The sequence below is a fragment of the Panthera onca genome, chromosome D4, assembly GCF_046562875.1.
Source record: "Panthera onca isolate mPanOnc1 chromosome D4, mPanOnc1 haplotype 2, whole genome shotgun sequence".
NCBI classification, from domain to species: domain Eukaryota; kingdom Metazoa; phylum Chordata; class Mammalia; order Carnivora; family Felidae; genus Panthera; species Panthera onca.
Genome location: NC_138351.1, coordinates 16000751 through 16019068, shown reverse-complemented (window position 1 = coordinate 16019068; position 18318 = coordinate 16000751). Strand labels below are relative to the sequence as shown.

The window sequence follows — 18318 nt, the reverse complement described above, 5'->3', positions numbered from 1 at the left end:
ATCTTTAACAACAGGGGGAAAAAAGCTGAAAGTTCTATAGGCACAGATTGAGTTTAGCTTGGGTCATGCCTCAAACTTTTTGTATTTCCACCCGGATGATGGAGATCTGAAAGCCTGAGGTGTTTCCAACAAACAGAGTGAAGTCAACATAACCCATGCCACTCACTAACTAAATGTGCTTTCAGGCATGTTTGAAATAATGCAGAAGGTTAAACGCAACAGCATTTTTTTCTATGCACTGTTCTGGTAGAATTGCTTTCATCTGTCCCTGCTCAATGGCTATGAACATCTTTCATCTGAGACATTGAAGTCTTGAGCCATAGTAAGGAAGTGTTCATTGCAGGAGTATGTATTTTTGTCTTCATTACTGTGTGGGATTTATTACCACATCTCTCATTTAGGGTTGGTTTGAAGTTAGACCTTGATCACTTCCAGATACCTTCCCATGAATGTTTTTCACCTGAGTGCACTTGTCTCTTTTGAAGTGCACAAACTGGGAGTACCCTGGGTGAATGCATTTGGCATCAACAGAAAGCTGAGTTTTTTCAGGTGGCTCATTGGATAGAAAGAAAAGACTACAACTGTGGAAAAGGTATTTTTATTACACAACATGCAAATATTTGTATTAACTTGTAGAACAAGTTTGATAAAACACACCCCAAAGCAAGATAAATAACATACAAACAGCCTATTCTTTCTACTAATTCTAGCACAATAAAGAATGTTTTCAATTTCCTTATCATTACAGGGAGTATTCGAATAACAGCTTTTGTTGCTGTATTGATAAAATCTAAAGATGGCAATAATTGATATAATCTAAGGGTGATAAGAATAGGAATAAATCACATACAAAGAGGTGTTATACTGACATTAGTCAACAAAACATAATCTGTTTTCAAAAAAAGTGAACATAATCTATTTATTATTGATAATGATAACAATAGCTACTTTTTAATGAATGGCTTAATAAATGTTTGGTGACAAATAGATTTTATTTAAAAAAATTTTTAACTACTTTATTGAGGTATGATTGACATACAAAAAATGGTATATGGTTAATGCCCACAACGTGTGGGGATAAGTATATATTTGTGGAAGTATCACCACAATCTATGCCATAAACATGCCCATAACCACCAAAACGTTCCATATATATATATGTTTAATTTTCCATTAGCCCATTTAATCCTCATACTGACCCTCAGCAGTCAGTAGGTATTGCTTTCACCAATTTACAAACATGGAAAACGTACCCTGTAAGGAATAATCATTTGCCTGAAGTCAAACTGATTGAATGCTGTAAAGCTAGGAACGGGGCACAGGTTTTTAATACTTCAAAGACTCTTTATTTAACTATTATTTTTATTATTATTTGCTTCTCAAACTTTAGAATATATTCAAAGAAAAAAAGTAAAACAGTGTATGTTTGTATACATATACCTTATTTACAATAGAAATATTTTGAATTAAAATTTGTGAAGCATGTATCAGTAAATAAAAATGTTTATAGTAGGATAGTAAGTGAAAAAAAGCTCATTGTACAACACATAGTTGATTCGTAGCAATAAGTAGTAATTCTACTTCTCTGGACAGAGACTTGGAGACACATCAGTAAAAGAAAAAATATTTATAAGGGTGAAGTGTTTATAAGATTTAAGCATTTTAAGCTATCTTAACAGTGCTTTCACTGTCTTATATGTGGACAGTGGAACAAAAATAAATGCTAATTATCTTATTTTTAGAAATATAGCAATAGTAATTTTCATTCATACATTCAAATTAAAGCAAAAGTTTCAAAATAAAAAAAAAAAAGCCCCTGTCCCTTTACTCTCTCCCTCGTGTCATGTTTCTTGTGAATCATCTTCTAGATTCCTAGTGGTGAAAGGCTCACAGATATAAATTATCAATTGCAAGTTAGACTAGTGTTTTGGAAAAGGGCACTCCACAATGGGTGGATTACCTAAACAAACTGAAGTGAGCTGAAGAAGGGCATCCACATCCTGGGACTTACAGTGACATTAAGGTGTGATAGAGGAGTATGGACAACTTCTGAGAAATAGGAGAGTCTTTGAAGGAACCAGATAAATAGCAAAAAAAACGAGGGCCAAGACCTTGGAGAGAAGAGAGAACAGATATATTCAGTTCCTCTTTGCAAATTCACAAGCAGCAATGGAGAGGCCAAGATACCAAGGAGATATTTTATCTGTTTGTCTTATGGGGCTGAAGGAGAGGAGTGATGAGATACAGTTTGGGGACTCTTAGGAAAGAGAACTCTGGTAAACTTCCTTGCCTGTTAGCTTGAATTCTTCTTTCCAAGAGCAATTTCTGAGGAATAGAGGTGAACTGGAAAGAGATCATGGAGGCCAAAGTGAAGCTTTATATCATGTCAATCTTTGGTTGGAACAAGGTAGTCATCTTCTACCCTAATAGCCTGCCAATGGCAAAATAAATCCGCCATGGAGGCAATATCATCAAGAGACTTAAATTGTCACCTAAATGTATCATACTAAATTTCCAGCCTTTAATAACCAGATATGCTAGGGTACAAGACCAAGTAACTAAAAACCAAAAGAAAAAAGCTAGACAATAGAGAGAGACAGAAGTTTTGGATGTTGAAATTTAAAATAGGTGAGAATAATAGTCTAAGAAATTAGATGGCAGAGATTTTCAATAGAATACTAGAAACCAGAAAAAAAATCAAGTGAATATCTTAGAACAAAAAAAAAAAAAAATAGCTAAGATTAAGAAATCAATAGTACTTTAATAACAGATTTTTACAAATGAAGAAAAGAGACAGGAACTGGGAGACAGGCCAAACGAAAATATCCCAAGGGGGTAAAATGGATGGGAAAAAAAAAGTGTGAAAACATACATAAGTGACATGGTGAAGAGGTCTAACATATGTGAAATAAGAGTTCCAGAGAAGAGAGAGCGGGTGCTGCAATATTTGAGGAGATAGTGAGCAATAATTTATCAAAACTCTTGCATGGATTGGAAAAAGAGGATATATGTCCCAACTTATTTTATGAGGTTATTCTAATTTTGATATTAAAACCCAAGAAGAAAGACTACAGGAAATGAATATAGGCCCATCTCTTTTCTGAATATGTATGCAAAAATCACAAACAAAATGCAGGCAAATTGAATGCAGAGATAAAAAAAAGGATGATATCTATCATAACAAATTTGGGGTTATTCCAGGAATCCAACATAACACTCTAATTCACTAAATTAACAAAATGGGAGAGAAAAATTTTCACAAATAGATGCAGATGTAATTTAATAAACTTTACATACACCCATGACACAGAAAACCTCTCAACAAAGTAGAAGTAGAAGAGAGGTTATTTAATATAATAAAGTTTATGTAAGGAAACACGACAGCAACCAGACATAATAGCAAAATATGGAAAGTTTTCCCTGAAATGAACAAGACATGGAACAAAGGTGTCCACTATCACCACCGTTATTCAACATTGTCAGAGGTCCCAAGTAAATAAATGAAAGGCATATAAATCGCAGAGGAAGAGATAAAACGTTATGAAATGCAGTTGACATGACAGTGCACACTAAAATTCACCCCCCCCCCTTAACTATGCCACCTATTATGATTTGTAAATGTATTTAGCAATGTTGTTGGGTCCAAGATAAAAAATATATAAAAAAATAAAAATAAAACCAGGTTATGTTTCAGTAGAATTTTAGGACTGTATTCAAAGGTGAATCACAGAATTGTAGAAGTGATGGCAGAATATAAATTTCAAAACAAAAATGTAAGGAATAGAAGACATCGTGAGACATAAGCAATTTTTTACAACATAGGAAACATTCATTAACTAAGCCTTTGATATGTCTCAGACACTGCATTGGACTTCAAAATGGTATGAAGTGAGGTAAAGAGCATTGGGTTAAGAGATGTAACCAATTTCTGTAACTAGACACTATAATTAGTAACTAAGATTAAAAATCAAAGACCTTGAACTAGCAAATAGTTTTTTTCATAAGCTGGAATTTGAAGGAGACTATATTTATAACATATTGGTATAAGTAAAAACGTGAGGCAGGAATCTTTGTTTTGTTCATGGATATAGCCCTTGAATCTGGTATAACACCCAACATGTAATAGTGCTCAAAGAATATCTGAGCTCCTCAGAATCTTACAAATTTCTAAATATTTTACTCAAATTAGATAAAAATGACAAGTGCAAATATAGTTCTTATTTTGAGCCAGGTATGGTTTTAGGTGCCTCACTCATACAAATTCATTTAAACCTGTCAACCTTGTGAATTAGGTGCTGTTTTTATTCCCATTTGATAGATGAGGAAACAGAAGCTGTAAGCAATGTGCCCAAGGTTACACAGCTAAGTGTAGGAGCTGGGATTTGAACTTAAACCAGCCGCCTCTGAGCAACGTGATCTTAAACAGTGTGCTGCACTGCCTCGTGGGACCTTAGGAATGATCTAATCTGAATTCAAGCCTCACCCAAGATCTCAAAGCATTATTGACACAACATATCAGATTAGATACTCATGCTTCCAATTCCCAGTGTCACATTCCTGCCCACTCTGTATTACACTGCAGCCCTTTATTTACTTATTTATTTTTAAGTTTATTTATTTATCTTGAGAGAGAGAGCTCACGTGCAAGCAGGGGAGGGACAGAGAGAGAGGGAGAGAGAGGTAATCCCAAGCAGACTCCTCACCTTTAGCAAAAAACTCGCTGAGCAGCTCGAACTCACGAACCTTGAGATCATGACCTGAGCCAAAACTAGGAGTCACTCTCTTAACCTAATGAATGACCCAGGCGCCCTACAGTCCCAGTCCTTTAAAGGAAAGACTAACAATCCAGTCATGGGGAGGGCCAGAGGGAAGGGTGGTTAGAGATGTTTGTGCAGTTTTAAATAAATAATAGAATTAATGTAATGATATTTAACCATTTTTAAGAAGCTAGTCATTCAAACTGTTGGACACAACAGGGGTCAGATTAAACAAGAGTTCTTGAACAAAATCAACATGGTAAAAATTTGGACATAACATGTTTAAATGAAGACAAGAATCCACCTATAAAAAGCAGAATCAAAGTGTAAAAGTTGCCAATATAGATAATAGAATCTTTAGGGCAAGTTCATTATCAAATAATGAGTCTTTGTCAAATAACTATCTAAATACACAAAACAAAAAAACGTATGAATCATAACTTCATTTAAACAGAGCTTATGCTTCTGGTTCATGTTTCTTATAAAATGAATTTCATGTGCAGTTTCCAAAAATTAAATGAAATTACTTAATCATTCAACTTCCATTTTGATAACAGTATTGATATAGAGGACCCACCTTAGCTTTTGTAGTAACATATACTGATGTTTAATCTTGATTAATAAGAGATTTGGATCTAGAGAATCTTTCCTTATACCTCCAAATGCAATCATAAGGCATTTTGTGTTAGATGTTGCAGTAAATGCAGAGCCAGTGCCATTAACAAAGCCACAGTGTAGACAGATTCGGCTTATTGTTCCCTACTCAGCTTCTTGATGAGTCTCAGCCTCTGTCAGTTTCCCAGTGTTCTAGTTGGGTGACAAGACCACTGACCACCCCAGATTCCCAGAACATTCTGCTGGAGGCCAGGCCAGCCAGGGCAGAACAGAACATCAGGCTCTCCTTAGACTTCTTAACATAAAGATCACAGGTTCTTTGAGTGACATCAGTGCCTTTAGCATATGGTGAAATTAAGCAAGATTTTGTTCTCAAGTGCAGAGCATGGGAATGAGGAAGAGGAAACTTCTAGCTGAAGAGAGAATAATCTCATATACTTGACATGCCAGAGACAGGGAGAAAAGCTGAATAGGGGAGTAATTCAGGAGAAGATAATTAATAATTACATGGGAACGGCAGTTGAGAGATTAAGGCTGAAATGTCAGATTAACCACTTCTTAGTCATGTGAATCTTAAGAAGTCTTCTACCTTCTCTGAGTAGTGATTACTTCACCGGAATATGTGGTTAATAGAACTGAGGGTGAACATGATTCTTAAGAATTAAATAAGATAATGTCTGATAAGAGCCTATGCATAGTAGATGATAAAAATTTTTGAGATAAATACTGAAAATGGGGTGCTACATTTTGAAAAGTTGGTTTTATGTCATATGGACTTTTCTCTTTGTACTTTTTAATTTTTCTATGTTTCTCCAAATTTCTGCAGATGATAAGGATATGTACCACATACAACATAAATACAAACAAATAACCAAGCACATGGAGTTTATGAGAAAAGAAGAGATAAATAATGATAAACATATTATACCATATATGTTTATGGTATACCATATTATATATACCATAGTATATATGTACCATAGTAATGCTGTGGTCCATAAATGCTAATGATTTACCATTATTCCAACTTATTACTTAGTATTATAACTGACTTGCTGTTACAAAATTGTAATGTGTGCTATAAAGTGTCTTACGTTACTCATTCATGCATCTCAATTTGTCTGATTGGCCGATTGGCATATTTCCCAATCAAAACCTAGTTTTTCTTTTGGTAGAAGTTACCACTGAGGTACAGGTCCTTGCACGAAATGAACCTACAAAGTCACGCTGCAGGGACAGGTGACAGCTCCCCCTACTGACCAAAAATGTAGGCGACACTATGCATATTCAGACAAATACATACACATACACACCACATATATGCATGCACACATACAAAAACACCACTTACTCACATCTTCACTCCTGCCCTACATATATAGGCTTAAAAAGTGCTGAGCATATGGCAGGTAAGTTGATATCATTGAAAGGCATCCTCTTTCTGTGAAAAGCAGGAGTGCACTCCAGGTGGACTAATTTAATAACAACCACATAGGGGTGCCTGAGTGGCTCAGTCAGTTGAGTGCCAGGTCATGATCTCATGCTTTGTGAGTTCGAGCCCTGCGTCGGGCTCTGTACTGACAGCTCAGAGCCTGGAGCCTGCTTCAAATTCTGTGTCTCCCTCTCTCTCTGCCCCTCCCCTGCTCACACTATGCCTCTCTCTCTCTCTCTAAAAAAAACCTAAATAAACATTAAAAAAATAACAACCACGTAAATCTACATGTCAAGCACTAAGCCTAGATTTTAATTTCAACCAGGTAAGAAGTACTCAGGGATAAACATCTGCATTAAGCTTAAGTGCAGCTATTTTTTTTTTCATACTCTTAATGGTTTCTAACTCTTCCAGACTCTTTTTAATTTACTGAGCTCTTCGACATTCAGTGGGATGCTGAGTACTAAGGATACAGCAGTGACTCAAGCAGGCAAAATCTCTTCCTTCGTGGAGATTATATTCTAGTGGAGAGAAATAAATGTTCACATCAATTCACACTGATCTCTGAAGTCTTCAAGGTATGAAACATATCAAACAAGTAGAAGTGAGTTTTAATTGTTCCTTTAAGGGAATTTGGAAATGTGAGTTTTAATTCTATGACTGCTTAGGCACTGTAGCTGACCTGCTCCTTAGGAAATTGATAGCTCTATTTCTAGTTTCCTGCTGATGTTTTTAAGTAAGTTCAAAGTGCTAATAGAAATATTATGAAAATCAGATATTGTAATATGAAAAATGTAAAAAACAGTGGTGCCCGTGATATGGAATTCAGTGCGAGATATGCCCATGCAAGGGCACTTAACTGCTCTTTCTTTAAGACCTTGATCCTTTCCGTCTTCCAGTATTTGAGCCCTCTCTATCACTAAATTTATCATTCTCCTCATTTACAGGGAGTTACGGAGAAATACTAAATAAAGCATGATCTGCAAAATCCCCGTAATCCTCAAAAGAGCAGGAAAGATCGCCAAAACAAAAATGCCTGTGTGCAGACCCTAGTGGGGGTTTGTGTTTAAGGTTACCTTCTGTTCAAGCTCTGTTTTTAAGCTACTCAGATTAGACTTTTGAAGCCGAAAGGTTACCTTTCTGAGGCTGATATGTGAGCATATTAATTAAGTCCAGAAATGGCCACAACTGGCCGTTGCGTTGCCATTTAGTTTGAGGCTGGCGTTGATTACCATTGGGGCAGATGGTGACTCACCACCTGCGCCCGAGCACATGGGAGGCAGGAGACCAGTGCTCTCAGCTGCTCCTCTGTTCCCAACAGCAGCACAATAAGAAATGGGTGGCCTTGACCCCATTACACATTCTTCTCTTCTTCCTCTGCTATTTTCATTCTCAGTGGAGAAGAGAAATGGTTCAAAACTGTTTGCAGCAAGACTCTTGAGGCAAACTAAAACATGCAGTGGATACATTCTAGTACTTTCTCAGCCTCCAAGATTCTTACCCTAGTGCTAAGGAGTTACACTTCATGTGACTGCCATGACTTTATTCCAAGTTTTTTTTTTTTTCTTGTTTGCAGAAAGCTACTGTTTTAATCATGCACTTGTATTTTTAAAAGCCAGAAACAGCAGTTGTAGGTCATTTATAGAATTCTATATTTCTTCGAGTGTCGTGTTGCTGTTTGGTCTCCTGGAAGAGGAAACAAAGACTTTGCAGCCAGAGCTCACTTCTGAAACTTCTTCACACTCTGAGACAGTCCCATGTTGTGTGACAAAGAACTCACCACAGAGATACCTGATGGGAGAATTAGGAGGTCAGGCACACAGGTCTCACTGGCTCAAATCAAGGTGTCAGTAGACCGGCATCCTTTCTAGAGGCTTTCGGGAACACTCTGTGTCCTACCTTTGGCAGCTTCTAGAGCTGCTCCTATGCCTTGGTTTGTGGACCTCTCCCTCCAGCTTTGAAGCCAGCAACATAGTATCTTTCCGACGCCTCTTCCTTGTCACATCCCTGTCCCTGACTGTCTTCTGTCTCCCTCTTCCACTTTTAAGGACCTTTGTGATTACATGAAACCCACCTCCCTAATCCAGAAGAATCCCCTTAATTTACGATCAGCTGATTAGCAACCTTAATTCTACCTGGAATTTCAGTCCCCTTTTGCCATGTAACCTTAACTTATTCACAGGTTTTTGGGGTTTAAGACATCAAGTGGGATAACATGTTTGGGATGCCTTATTCTCCCTACCACAGAGATAGTGGGTGAGTAATACTTATGTAAAGTTGATAGTGTAGGGTAAGTTTATATATCCACATAGCCACACTTGAATTAAAACCTTCAACCTCACCTCCAGATCATGGGGTGATTTGACAGCTCATTTTGGCACTATTAATTGGACCAAATGCTATATCTGAATCGTTCATCCCTGTGTTAATAATTCACTCAATTTATATTCTAGCATGCAGACATGATATTAATATTAGTCCCTAGAAATCCACTTTAAAATTTCTGAGAATGGGGCCCCTGGGTGGCTCAGTTGGTTGAGCGTCCAACTTCGGCTCAGGTGACGATCTCGCAGTTCACGGGTTCGAGCCCTGGGCTGGGGTCTGTGCTGTCAGTGCAGAGCCTGCTTTGGATCCTCTGTCCCCCTCTCTCTGCCCCAGCCCCACTTGTGCTCTCTCTCTCTCTGTCTCAGAAATAAATAAACATTAAAAATATTTTAATTTCTGAGCCCATAATCGATGCTAAAGTATCTTTCTCTATCAGTTGCATAGATATACAAAGACAACAAAAATGTTTGAGCAATGAAAAATCCTTGTTCTGCTTTTGCCTTCTTCCAAGGCAAGTAGGCTCTGAGGAACAAAAATGACTAATTTATGGAAGAAAAAAAAATACCCTTCCCCAAGCAAACAAACAAACAAACAAACAACAAAGAAACAAAGAAGAGAAATAAGAGAGAGAAAAGGTAGGTTTAAAAAAAACCGTACTTTACTATTCATGGTGTGAGGCCAGCAGAGTTGCAGTGAGAAGCTTGTATATTGGCTCCTTGCTATGGCTCAAAAGTCTAATTTGCTCAAAAGTTTAATTTGCAGGGGCGCCTGGGTAGCTCAGTCGGTAGAGCGTCTGACTTTGGCTCAGGTCATGATCTCGTGGTCTGTGTGTTCGAGCCCCATGTCGGGCTCTGTGCTGACAGCTCAGAACCTGGAGCCTGCTTCAGATTCTGTGTCTCTGTCTCCTTCTGCTCCTCCCCCGCTCATTCTCTGTCTCTCTCTCTCTCCTTCAAAAATAAATAAAAAAACATTAAAAACATTTTTTTAAGTTTAATTTGCAGTTTTAGTGAATAATAACTCCTCATTTTTCCAACAGCAATTGATGAAGCAAAGTGCTAGCTTCTGGGATTATAAAGAGGAATGAGGCAGGATATAGGCATAAGGACACATAATTTGAGTGCAGTAATGGAAGTGTGTTAAGAAAGGTATTTGTCGGGGTGCCTGGGTGGCTCAGTTGGTTGGGCGTCCGACTTCGGCTCAGGTCATGATCTCACAGGTCGTGGGTTCGAGCCCCGCGTCGGGCTCTGTGCTGACAGCTCAGAGTCTGGAGCCTGCTTCTGATTCTGTGTCCCCCTCTCTCTCTGCCCCTCCCCTGTTCATTCTCTGTCTCTGTCTCAAGAATAAATGCACAATAAAAAAAAAAATTTAAAAAAAGGAAGGTATTTGTGGATTTTTAAGGAAGCACCAAGAAAGGGGACCTAGCACATCTTGGAAAAGAAAAACAAAAACAGATTCAGGAATAACTTCCTAGCACATAGATGCCTGAGCTCAGTACTAGAGCATAAGAAGTATGAGTCATGCTGTGGGATAGTAGAGCAGCCAAGCCAGACTAGGAAAACCGTGAACTAAGGAACAGAAAGTGATGGAGCCCCTTGTGTACCAGGACCTCCAAGCTTCTCATGCTCAACATGGTCAGCTTCTCATTCTTCAAGATTCACTTCAAAAACCTTCTCCTCTGGGAGCACGTGGGTGACTCAGTCAGTTCAGCGTCAGACTCCCGCTCAGGTCATAATCTCAAGGTTCGTGAGTTCGAGCCCTGCATCGGGCTCGGATGCTCTGTTTCCCCCTCTCTCTCTGCCCGTCCCCTGCTTGTGCTCTCTCTCTCCCTCTCTCAAAAATAAACATTAAAAAAATAAAATTTTACAAACTTAAAATAAAAACACCTCCTCTGAGAAGTCTTCCCTAATCTACCCTTCTTGAACCATAACTCCCCAGTAATTCATTATCATAGCACCCTATTTACTTCTTTACTGGTGTTTATTACGACCTTTAACCATGTTAATGTATATGTTTGGTGTTTTCCTTCTCTTCCCCCTTACTAGGATGTAAACGGTCAGACACTACCACCATTGCATTTTTCCAGAATGTTTCATTAATGGAATATTCATTGCGATAATGAATATTTTTGTGATAATTGCTTATATTCTTCATCTCATTTCAGCTGCCAATGAACTGCAAGAAATCATAGTGGAGCTGGAAAAAGTCCAGGAAAATTTGAAACTTGCACATGGCCATCCAAATGCAACAGTGTCCCCAGGGAAGATAATATCCTGGGATTTTGCTTGTAGAAGCAGAATGAGAGAGTATAAACAAGCTTGGAAATGTAATCCTTTCTCATGGCTTTAGGATAACTAAAATCATTTTTAGCTATGTTAATCTGGTCACCCTTCGGGTAAATATCCTTCTGATATTTGCATTTGTAATACAAGAAGGCAGATTAAAAAACTGAAACCATCGTGTTACTTGACATCCATGAGGAATATATTTGAAGGCATTTATGTCATGGATACACAAATGCATACATGCCATTTTCTTTTACAGGTCTATTTTTTTCCCCTCTGAAAGCTCTTTAAAAAATCACTTCACAATGTCATGTTGAGATATAGGTTCTACCTGTAAGGTAAAGCACATTCCCAAGATAAGTGACTCCATACATTTGAAAGCTGAGATCGGTTCTCCCTGGCTTTTGTGGGAAATAGTCAGACATGTATCTTCCAATTTAGAGTTCTACCAAATCATTGGTTATAACTAGACAAAACCCCATCTTGGGTGATAATGCTTTAGGCCCGACCTAAGGTAAAACTGCAGAGGGAAAGACTTTAAAAGAAATAAGACAACAAGACTATCATCATATTCATAAGAGTTTCGAGTAGTATTTTAAAAGCAACAACTCTGAAACCTAAAATAATTTTACACACACACATAAAATAGTGTGTGTATTTGTGATACGTATGGATAGATAGATAGATAGATAATATATGTTATATTTTGTGTGTTAAGGAACAACTGTGTTATAGATACTCACTCCTCAACCACCCCCTCTTATATAAGCACGTTCATAGATAAATAATCTGCTGTTTTGGATTTTTGACATGGCTGACACCCCCTCCCATGCTGAGTTATGGCTGTCATAACTGACTACGGATAGCAAAAGCCACACTCAGATGCTGACTCACAGGTTACAGTCCTCTACTCGCCTCTCTCGGGCTCCATGTCTGGGTCCTTAACATTTGTTTTTACTGGAAGAGACCCAGTCCTGAGGCAATTCCACACATGGTTGGCCAATTTTAGCCTTCAGGCCTGTCACCTCTTTCTTACTGGGTTTTGGCTTCTCACTTGGCTTAGAACACTTAGAATGTTCTTCGTCTGAGGGTAAGAAACTGCTCCTGCCTCAGGCTGCATTGTCACAGGTTGAGCTAATACCTGCCCACGTTCCCCATCCCACGCACACTGACACCCACGCACACGCACACCCACACACACACACACACACACACACACACACACACAGAAACACACATGCTTTCCTAGGCAGAAATAAGGATTTCATTTCCCAGGACTATTTTTTTTAGATTTTATTTTCTTTCCCACAGCTGGTAGCTTACAGGCAAACACACAGCAAGTACATAAGACATACTTGATGAAGACTCAGCCATCATGCCCCCCTTTGCACACAAACACAGCATCTAAAAGTAAGACGACATGGGGCGCCTGGGTGGCTCAGTCAGTTAAGCGGCTGACTTCGGCTCAGGTCATGACCTCACAGCTTGTGAGTTCAAGCCCGGCATCAGGCTCTGCGCTGACAGCTCGGAGCCTGGAGCCTGCTTCGGATTCTGTGTCTCCCTCTCTCTCTCTGCCCCTCCCCCGCTCACACTCTGTCTCTCTCTCTCTCTCTCTCAAAAAATAAATAAACATTTAAAAAAACATTTTAAAACTAAGACAACATGTTCATGTTTCACATGAAAGATATCATCTCTCATTTTTTTTATTTAGAAAAAAATTGGTAAACAAGTAAGCAAGAAACACATAGCTCAAACAGATCTTTTTAAAAAAGAAAAAACTTGAAAAAAAACTCCTTTTTTAAATTTTAATAAGATGCCTTGTTCAAAAACAGAACACTGCATTTTGCCTTAAAAAAAAAAAAGAAAAGAAAAAGAAACACACAATTATTTCTATTTCCAGTTGCACTGGACACAGTCAGAATGATGGAGCAGGCCAAGCCAGAGACAGTCACCTCCAGCATCAAGATTATCCTGTAAGAGTCCAGAAAAACGGGAGGACATTTCACTTGCAATCTTTTCCTCACCAGAACCTTTTTCCCTCAATTATAAGGATTATAAACCAATCTTCAATTACTAATTACTTATTGATTTTCAGTGGTGCAATAGAATCATTCATTGTTTCACAGACTGCCATTAATTCCCTTGCTATATTTACATTTTTAAATTCACTTCAATGTAACACATGTTTATTTTAGTCTTACCATCCTGACCTCTGATTTACTTCATTGTTTACGAGATTCCTGTCTGTAAACAGTATCCAACCTCCTGATCTTAACTGTTCGGTTCCCAAGACCTCATGTGGTAGTGAATGAATAGTGTGGCAGAGATTTGTCATGGATGTTACAGAGAAAGAATGTTTCCAATCCCAGAACTGTGGGTACTTATCTCTGATGCAAGAGAGAACAGGAAAATAACTCTAAGAGAGGAAAAAGTATTGTGAAAAATAATCACGTTGGAACCGAATAGTATTTCTGAAAATGCATGCAGCATCCCCGAAATGCATCTTGAAATGAATTAAATATTTGTTAATTCTTAAACTTCCTAGTGACTGATGAATTACCAGGGATTCCATAGGAAATATTTCAAGATGGCTTCCAAATGAAAGAGTTACTAAGCTAAATTCAAAGCTTAAGAAACTCATGAAAATGTTCTGAGAAACGCTTAACTTTGGACTTTGCAAAGCTTGGAAGAGAATTAATTTTAGGACAAGAATTACATTGAAGTATGCAATTATAAACATGAATTTTATTTTAACATACTTTTATCCCCCCAAACCCATATTCTTACTCCATACTTCTTTAAAGCGCTGATGTTTCAAAAGCATCATAGCAAATTAAACATGAGGACAGTTGGCTAAAATCATTTAATCTTACTGGAACAAAATATCAACTGTAAAGGTAAATTGTGACTTAAAGGATAAACAAAAATATGACTCCCCACTGGCTGCAAAAATAATGGCTGACAATCTTCCTGTTGTAGAACATTTAAGAATCTATGCCACTAAAATTTATGGTGATATAGTGATGTTTCTCTAACATTTAGATCATTAATTAAACATAATTAGTTATGTTTCTTTATGGGAGAATAATTTTATCTTTAGAAGACAAGCGGATAACTTAGTGGTCGGGGTGGCCTGTATTTTACTTTCATGATATTTGTGGATAGTCAAAGTCCAGGGAAAGAATATGGTGGACGAATGTCTCAGAATTATGATGGAAAATACAGAGATGCCTTGTGGATGCTGGGATAGGGCAGTTGGAAGTCTAGAGGGACAAATATTGGAAAATCCTGAAGAATCTAGCCCTCCAGGGCACGGTTTATACAACGCTCTCATTCTGTTCTAGGAACAAGGAGTTTATGTGACTTCTAGCTAGTGAATGCTGAGCTGAAGTCCCTGAACTTCTCATCTGGTGCTTTTCAGGTACCTCTTATTTCTGCCCATCTCTTCAGAACAGACAGGTATTGCAAGGAAACATTAACAGATGTGCAGGCAGGCAGCCCTCTCTTTGCCTTCCCAAACCTGAATTCAATTTATGGCAAGAAAAAAATGAATCAAATATGAATATTTCTTATCTTTCATAGGAGTAAAGCATTGCTAATGTCTTTATTTGAAAGATGCTCAGTACCTGGTAAAAAGTAACATGGTGACAGTTTAACATAGACTTTCTCTTGTGCTCCTTACCATCATCAAGGCTGTAGTTCATGTGTGTAGCACAGTTGATTAGAACATTGGGATAATCGCGGGTTTGATTTCTGTGGGGGGTGCATGCTGTATATCCCTCACTGGCTTTTAATTAAAGCAGATAATTATCTTTCAAATGCTAAGGGCAAGAAAATTTTGATGGATTGTTACTTTAAATCTTGACAACTTACTGAAAACAGATGTGGAGTTATAATGGCCCCTATCAACTGTATCTATAAAGTATAAAGGATCCTATTAATATCAGTGTCTTAATAAACATTTAAACGTCGTGATTCTGTTTTGAATTTTGTGCCTGCCTTCCCCCCGCCCCCTGCCCCAGTGGTTAAAGATTAAAATTGAACAGGTTAGTGCCAGGTTAGTGATGAAGTTTGCTCTCAGACGTTACTGTATATTACTCAGATTACCTAAATACAGGAGTGGTGAGGTCTAGAATCTGAATAATTTAAACGGTGGGAGCATGGGGCCTCTTGGGTGGCTCAATCCATTAAGCATCCAGCTTTGGCTCAGGACACGATCTCACAGTTTGTGAGTTTGAGCTCTGCATCAGGGCTTTCTGCTGTCAGCACAGAGCCCACTTTGGATCCTCTGTCCCCCTCTGTCTTTCTGCCCCTCACCCACTCACACACGCGCATGCTCTCTCCCTCTCTCAAAATAAATAACTTAAAAAAATAATAAATGGTTGGAGCATAGAGAAAACATCCATGATGAAACATTTAATGAAAAATCTCAACAGCAGGCATATGTTGGAATAAAACAATGGAATTTTTTGTTAAAACATATGTCCTCCACATGTATTTTCAAAACTCTTATCGTAACAGAAAATGCAGACAGTTTTAGCCTGCAAACTTTTTTCCAGCCTTATACCTCGGAAACATAAAATTTGAGAAACGATCTTGACTATTTCCAAAATGCAAGTAATAATTCGCTAAAAAATAAATCAGAGAATAAAAATTGTGTTACAACGGTACATAACTAAATCAGAACAAAACGCCGCAGTTCCCTCAAGTTACATGGGCTGAACTGGTGTTTCCACAGCAATGAGAGATGCGAACACTGGAGTGTAGCATGAAACAAACATGGTCCCAGCTCACTTATTTGAATTTATTTTAAAATTTACAAGCCGACGTTTAACTGTCACGTAACTATAAAACATAGTCGGTGTTCCATGCACACTGGGCTGGGAGAATAAAAATGTCACAGAAGCCTTGAATCTCAGAGTCATAATGAACTTCAAATGACATCTGATCCAATGATTTCCCTGACTCTTGAATTCTTCTCATAACTTCCCAGCCTAATGACCATTTAAACTTCATCCATGTGTCTGATGGTGGAAGAGAATTTGAATAGTGGTTAAGCAGACATTTCAAATCTTCTGTCAAAAACAAGCTAATCAGTTGTAGCAGGTCCACGTTATATACTGTGAAGTCTCAGATGCCCGGCAAAGAATCTGTTATCCACTCACAAAATGATGCTGAGGTATACGAACACAAGAAAACAGATATTCGCAGGTAGAAAAACACTTGGTTTCATCAGGATTTTGTAAGGATGGACCAGTGGATCATGGAAAACACTTTGAAGAGTTATGAATTTATGAGACATAATTCTTGAATTTTATTTTTTATATCATTCTCTAGGTGATAAAATGATTGCTTTTGATGTGGAGTCTAGCTTCTAACAAATCCTACCTCACTGGAGATTTGCATAAAGAAGACTTTCATTTGCATAAAGAAGATATTTCGTGAGATATCTGAAAGCAAAGCAAAGAGAGGACGAATAGTGTGAGAGCTCAAGTATATTCCTCTGCCTTTTAATATGCTTTGCCAAGTTTCCTACAACTATCTTACTTTATTTTTATTTTATTTTATTTTATTTTATTTTATTTTATTTTATTATTTTATTTTTGAATCTTAACTTACTCAATGTTGGGATTTTAAAAAATCTGACAATTTACGCTCATGACTAGTAAAGGAACACCCTATCCTAATAAATCTAAAGACGCAAAAGTATTATTTTCTAAGGAATAATTGGGCCCCAAACTTTTCTTTTTTTTTTTTTTTTTAAATTTTTTTTTTTAACGTTTATTTATTTTTGAGACAGAGAGAGACAGAGCATGAACGGGGGAGGGGCAGAGAGAGAGGGAGACACAGAATCGGAAACAGGCTCCAGGCTCCGAGCCATCAGCCCAGAGCCTGACGCGGGGCTCGAACTCACGGACCGCGAGATCGTGACCTGGCTGAAGTCGGACGCTTAACCGACTGCGCCACCCAGGCGCCCCGGGCCCCAAACTTTTAAAGCGGTTTCACTTAATGGGATGTTACCTGTTACTCGGATTGCATTAATTCCAGTATGAAAACGTACTCTTATGATCTTCAGAGTCTTTATGACTTTCTAAACTGTGCTGTTGATGAATTCATGGCACATCTTTTCAGAAATCTTATGACGACTAAAACTCGGTTGATTCCTCAAGACCTAGAGAAATGAACACTGGATTACATTAGAAATAGCAAACTCCCAGGGTGCCTGGGTGGCTCAGTTGGTTTAGCATCTGACTTTAGCTCAGGTCATGATCTCACAGTCTGTGAGTTCGAGCCCCACGTGGGGCTCTGTGCTGACAGCTCAGAGCCTGGAGCCCGCTTCAGATTCTGTGTCTCCCTCTCTCTCTGCCCCTCCCCTGCTCATGCTCTGTCTCTCTCTGTCTCAAAAATAAATAAAAATATTTTTTAAAAAATTAAAAAATTAAAAAAAAAATGGCAAATTCCCTAAACACCCTATTGCAGGCGTCCTACAATTGCTGACAGGTAAGATGATTTGTGGTATTCATTCTGCAGTAGCCAATACCGTAATATGTGTTCTGACTCTGTTTACAAACTGGCCCATGTGGCACTCTTATGAAAAATAGGTTTTTCCTAAAGTTGTGAGTTATTTAAAGAATAAAACTGACTTTGTTGAATATTTTACTACGTACCAGATGCTGATTTGTTAATCAGCTTTATTGTGGTATAATTTCTTTTTTTTTCTTTTTAATTTTTTTTTTAACGTTTATTTATTTTTGAGACAGAGAGACAAAGCATGAACAGGGGAGGGGCAGAGAGAGGGGGAGACACAGAATCTGAAACAGGCTCCAGGCTCTGAGCTGTCAGCACAGAGCCTGACGCGGGGCTCGAACTCACGGACCGTGAGATCATGACCTGAGCGGAAGTCGGA

General features: G+C 38.1%; 1 protein-coding gene across 1 annotated transcript in view; it reads right to left on the bottom strand.

Annotated features, from left to right (window-relative positions):
- The window catches only part of LOC132663416 (cytochrome P450 1A1-like), a 54764-nt gene that overhangs the window by 3333 nt on the left and 33113 nt on the right, over nucleotides 1-18318 (bottom strand). Inside the window, 2 exon segments of the mRNA XM_078436134.2 lie at nucleotides 7235-7325; nucleotides 8060-8251. Of these exon segments, the coding sequence (XP_078292260.2) occupies nucleotides 7235-7325; nucleotides 8060-8251 (283 nt within the window).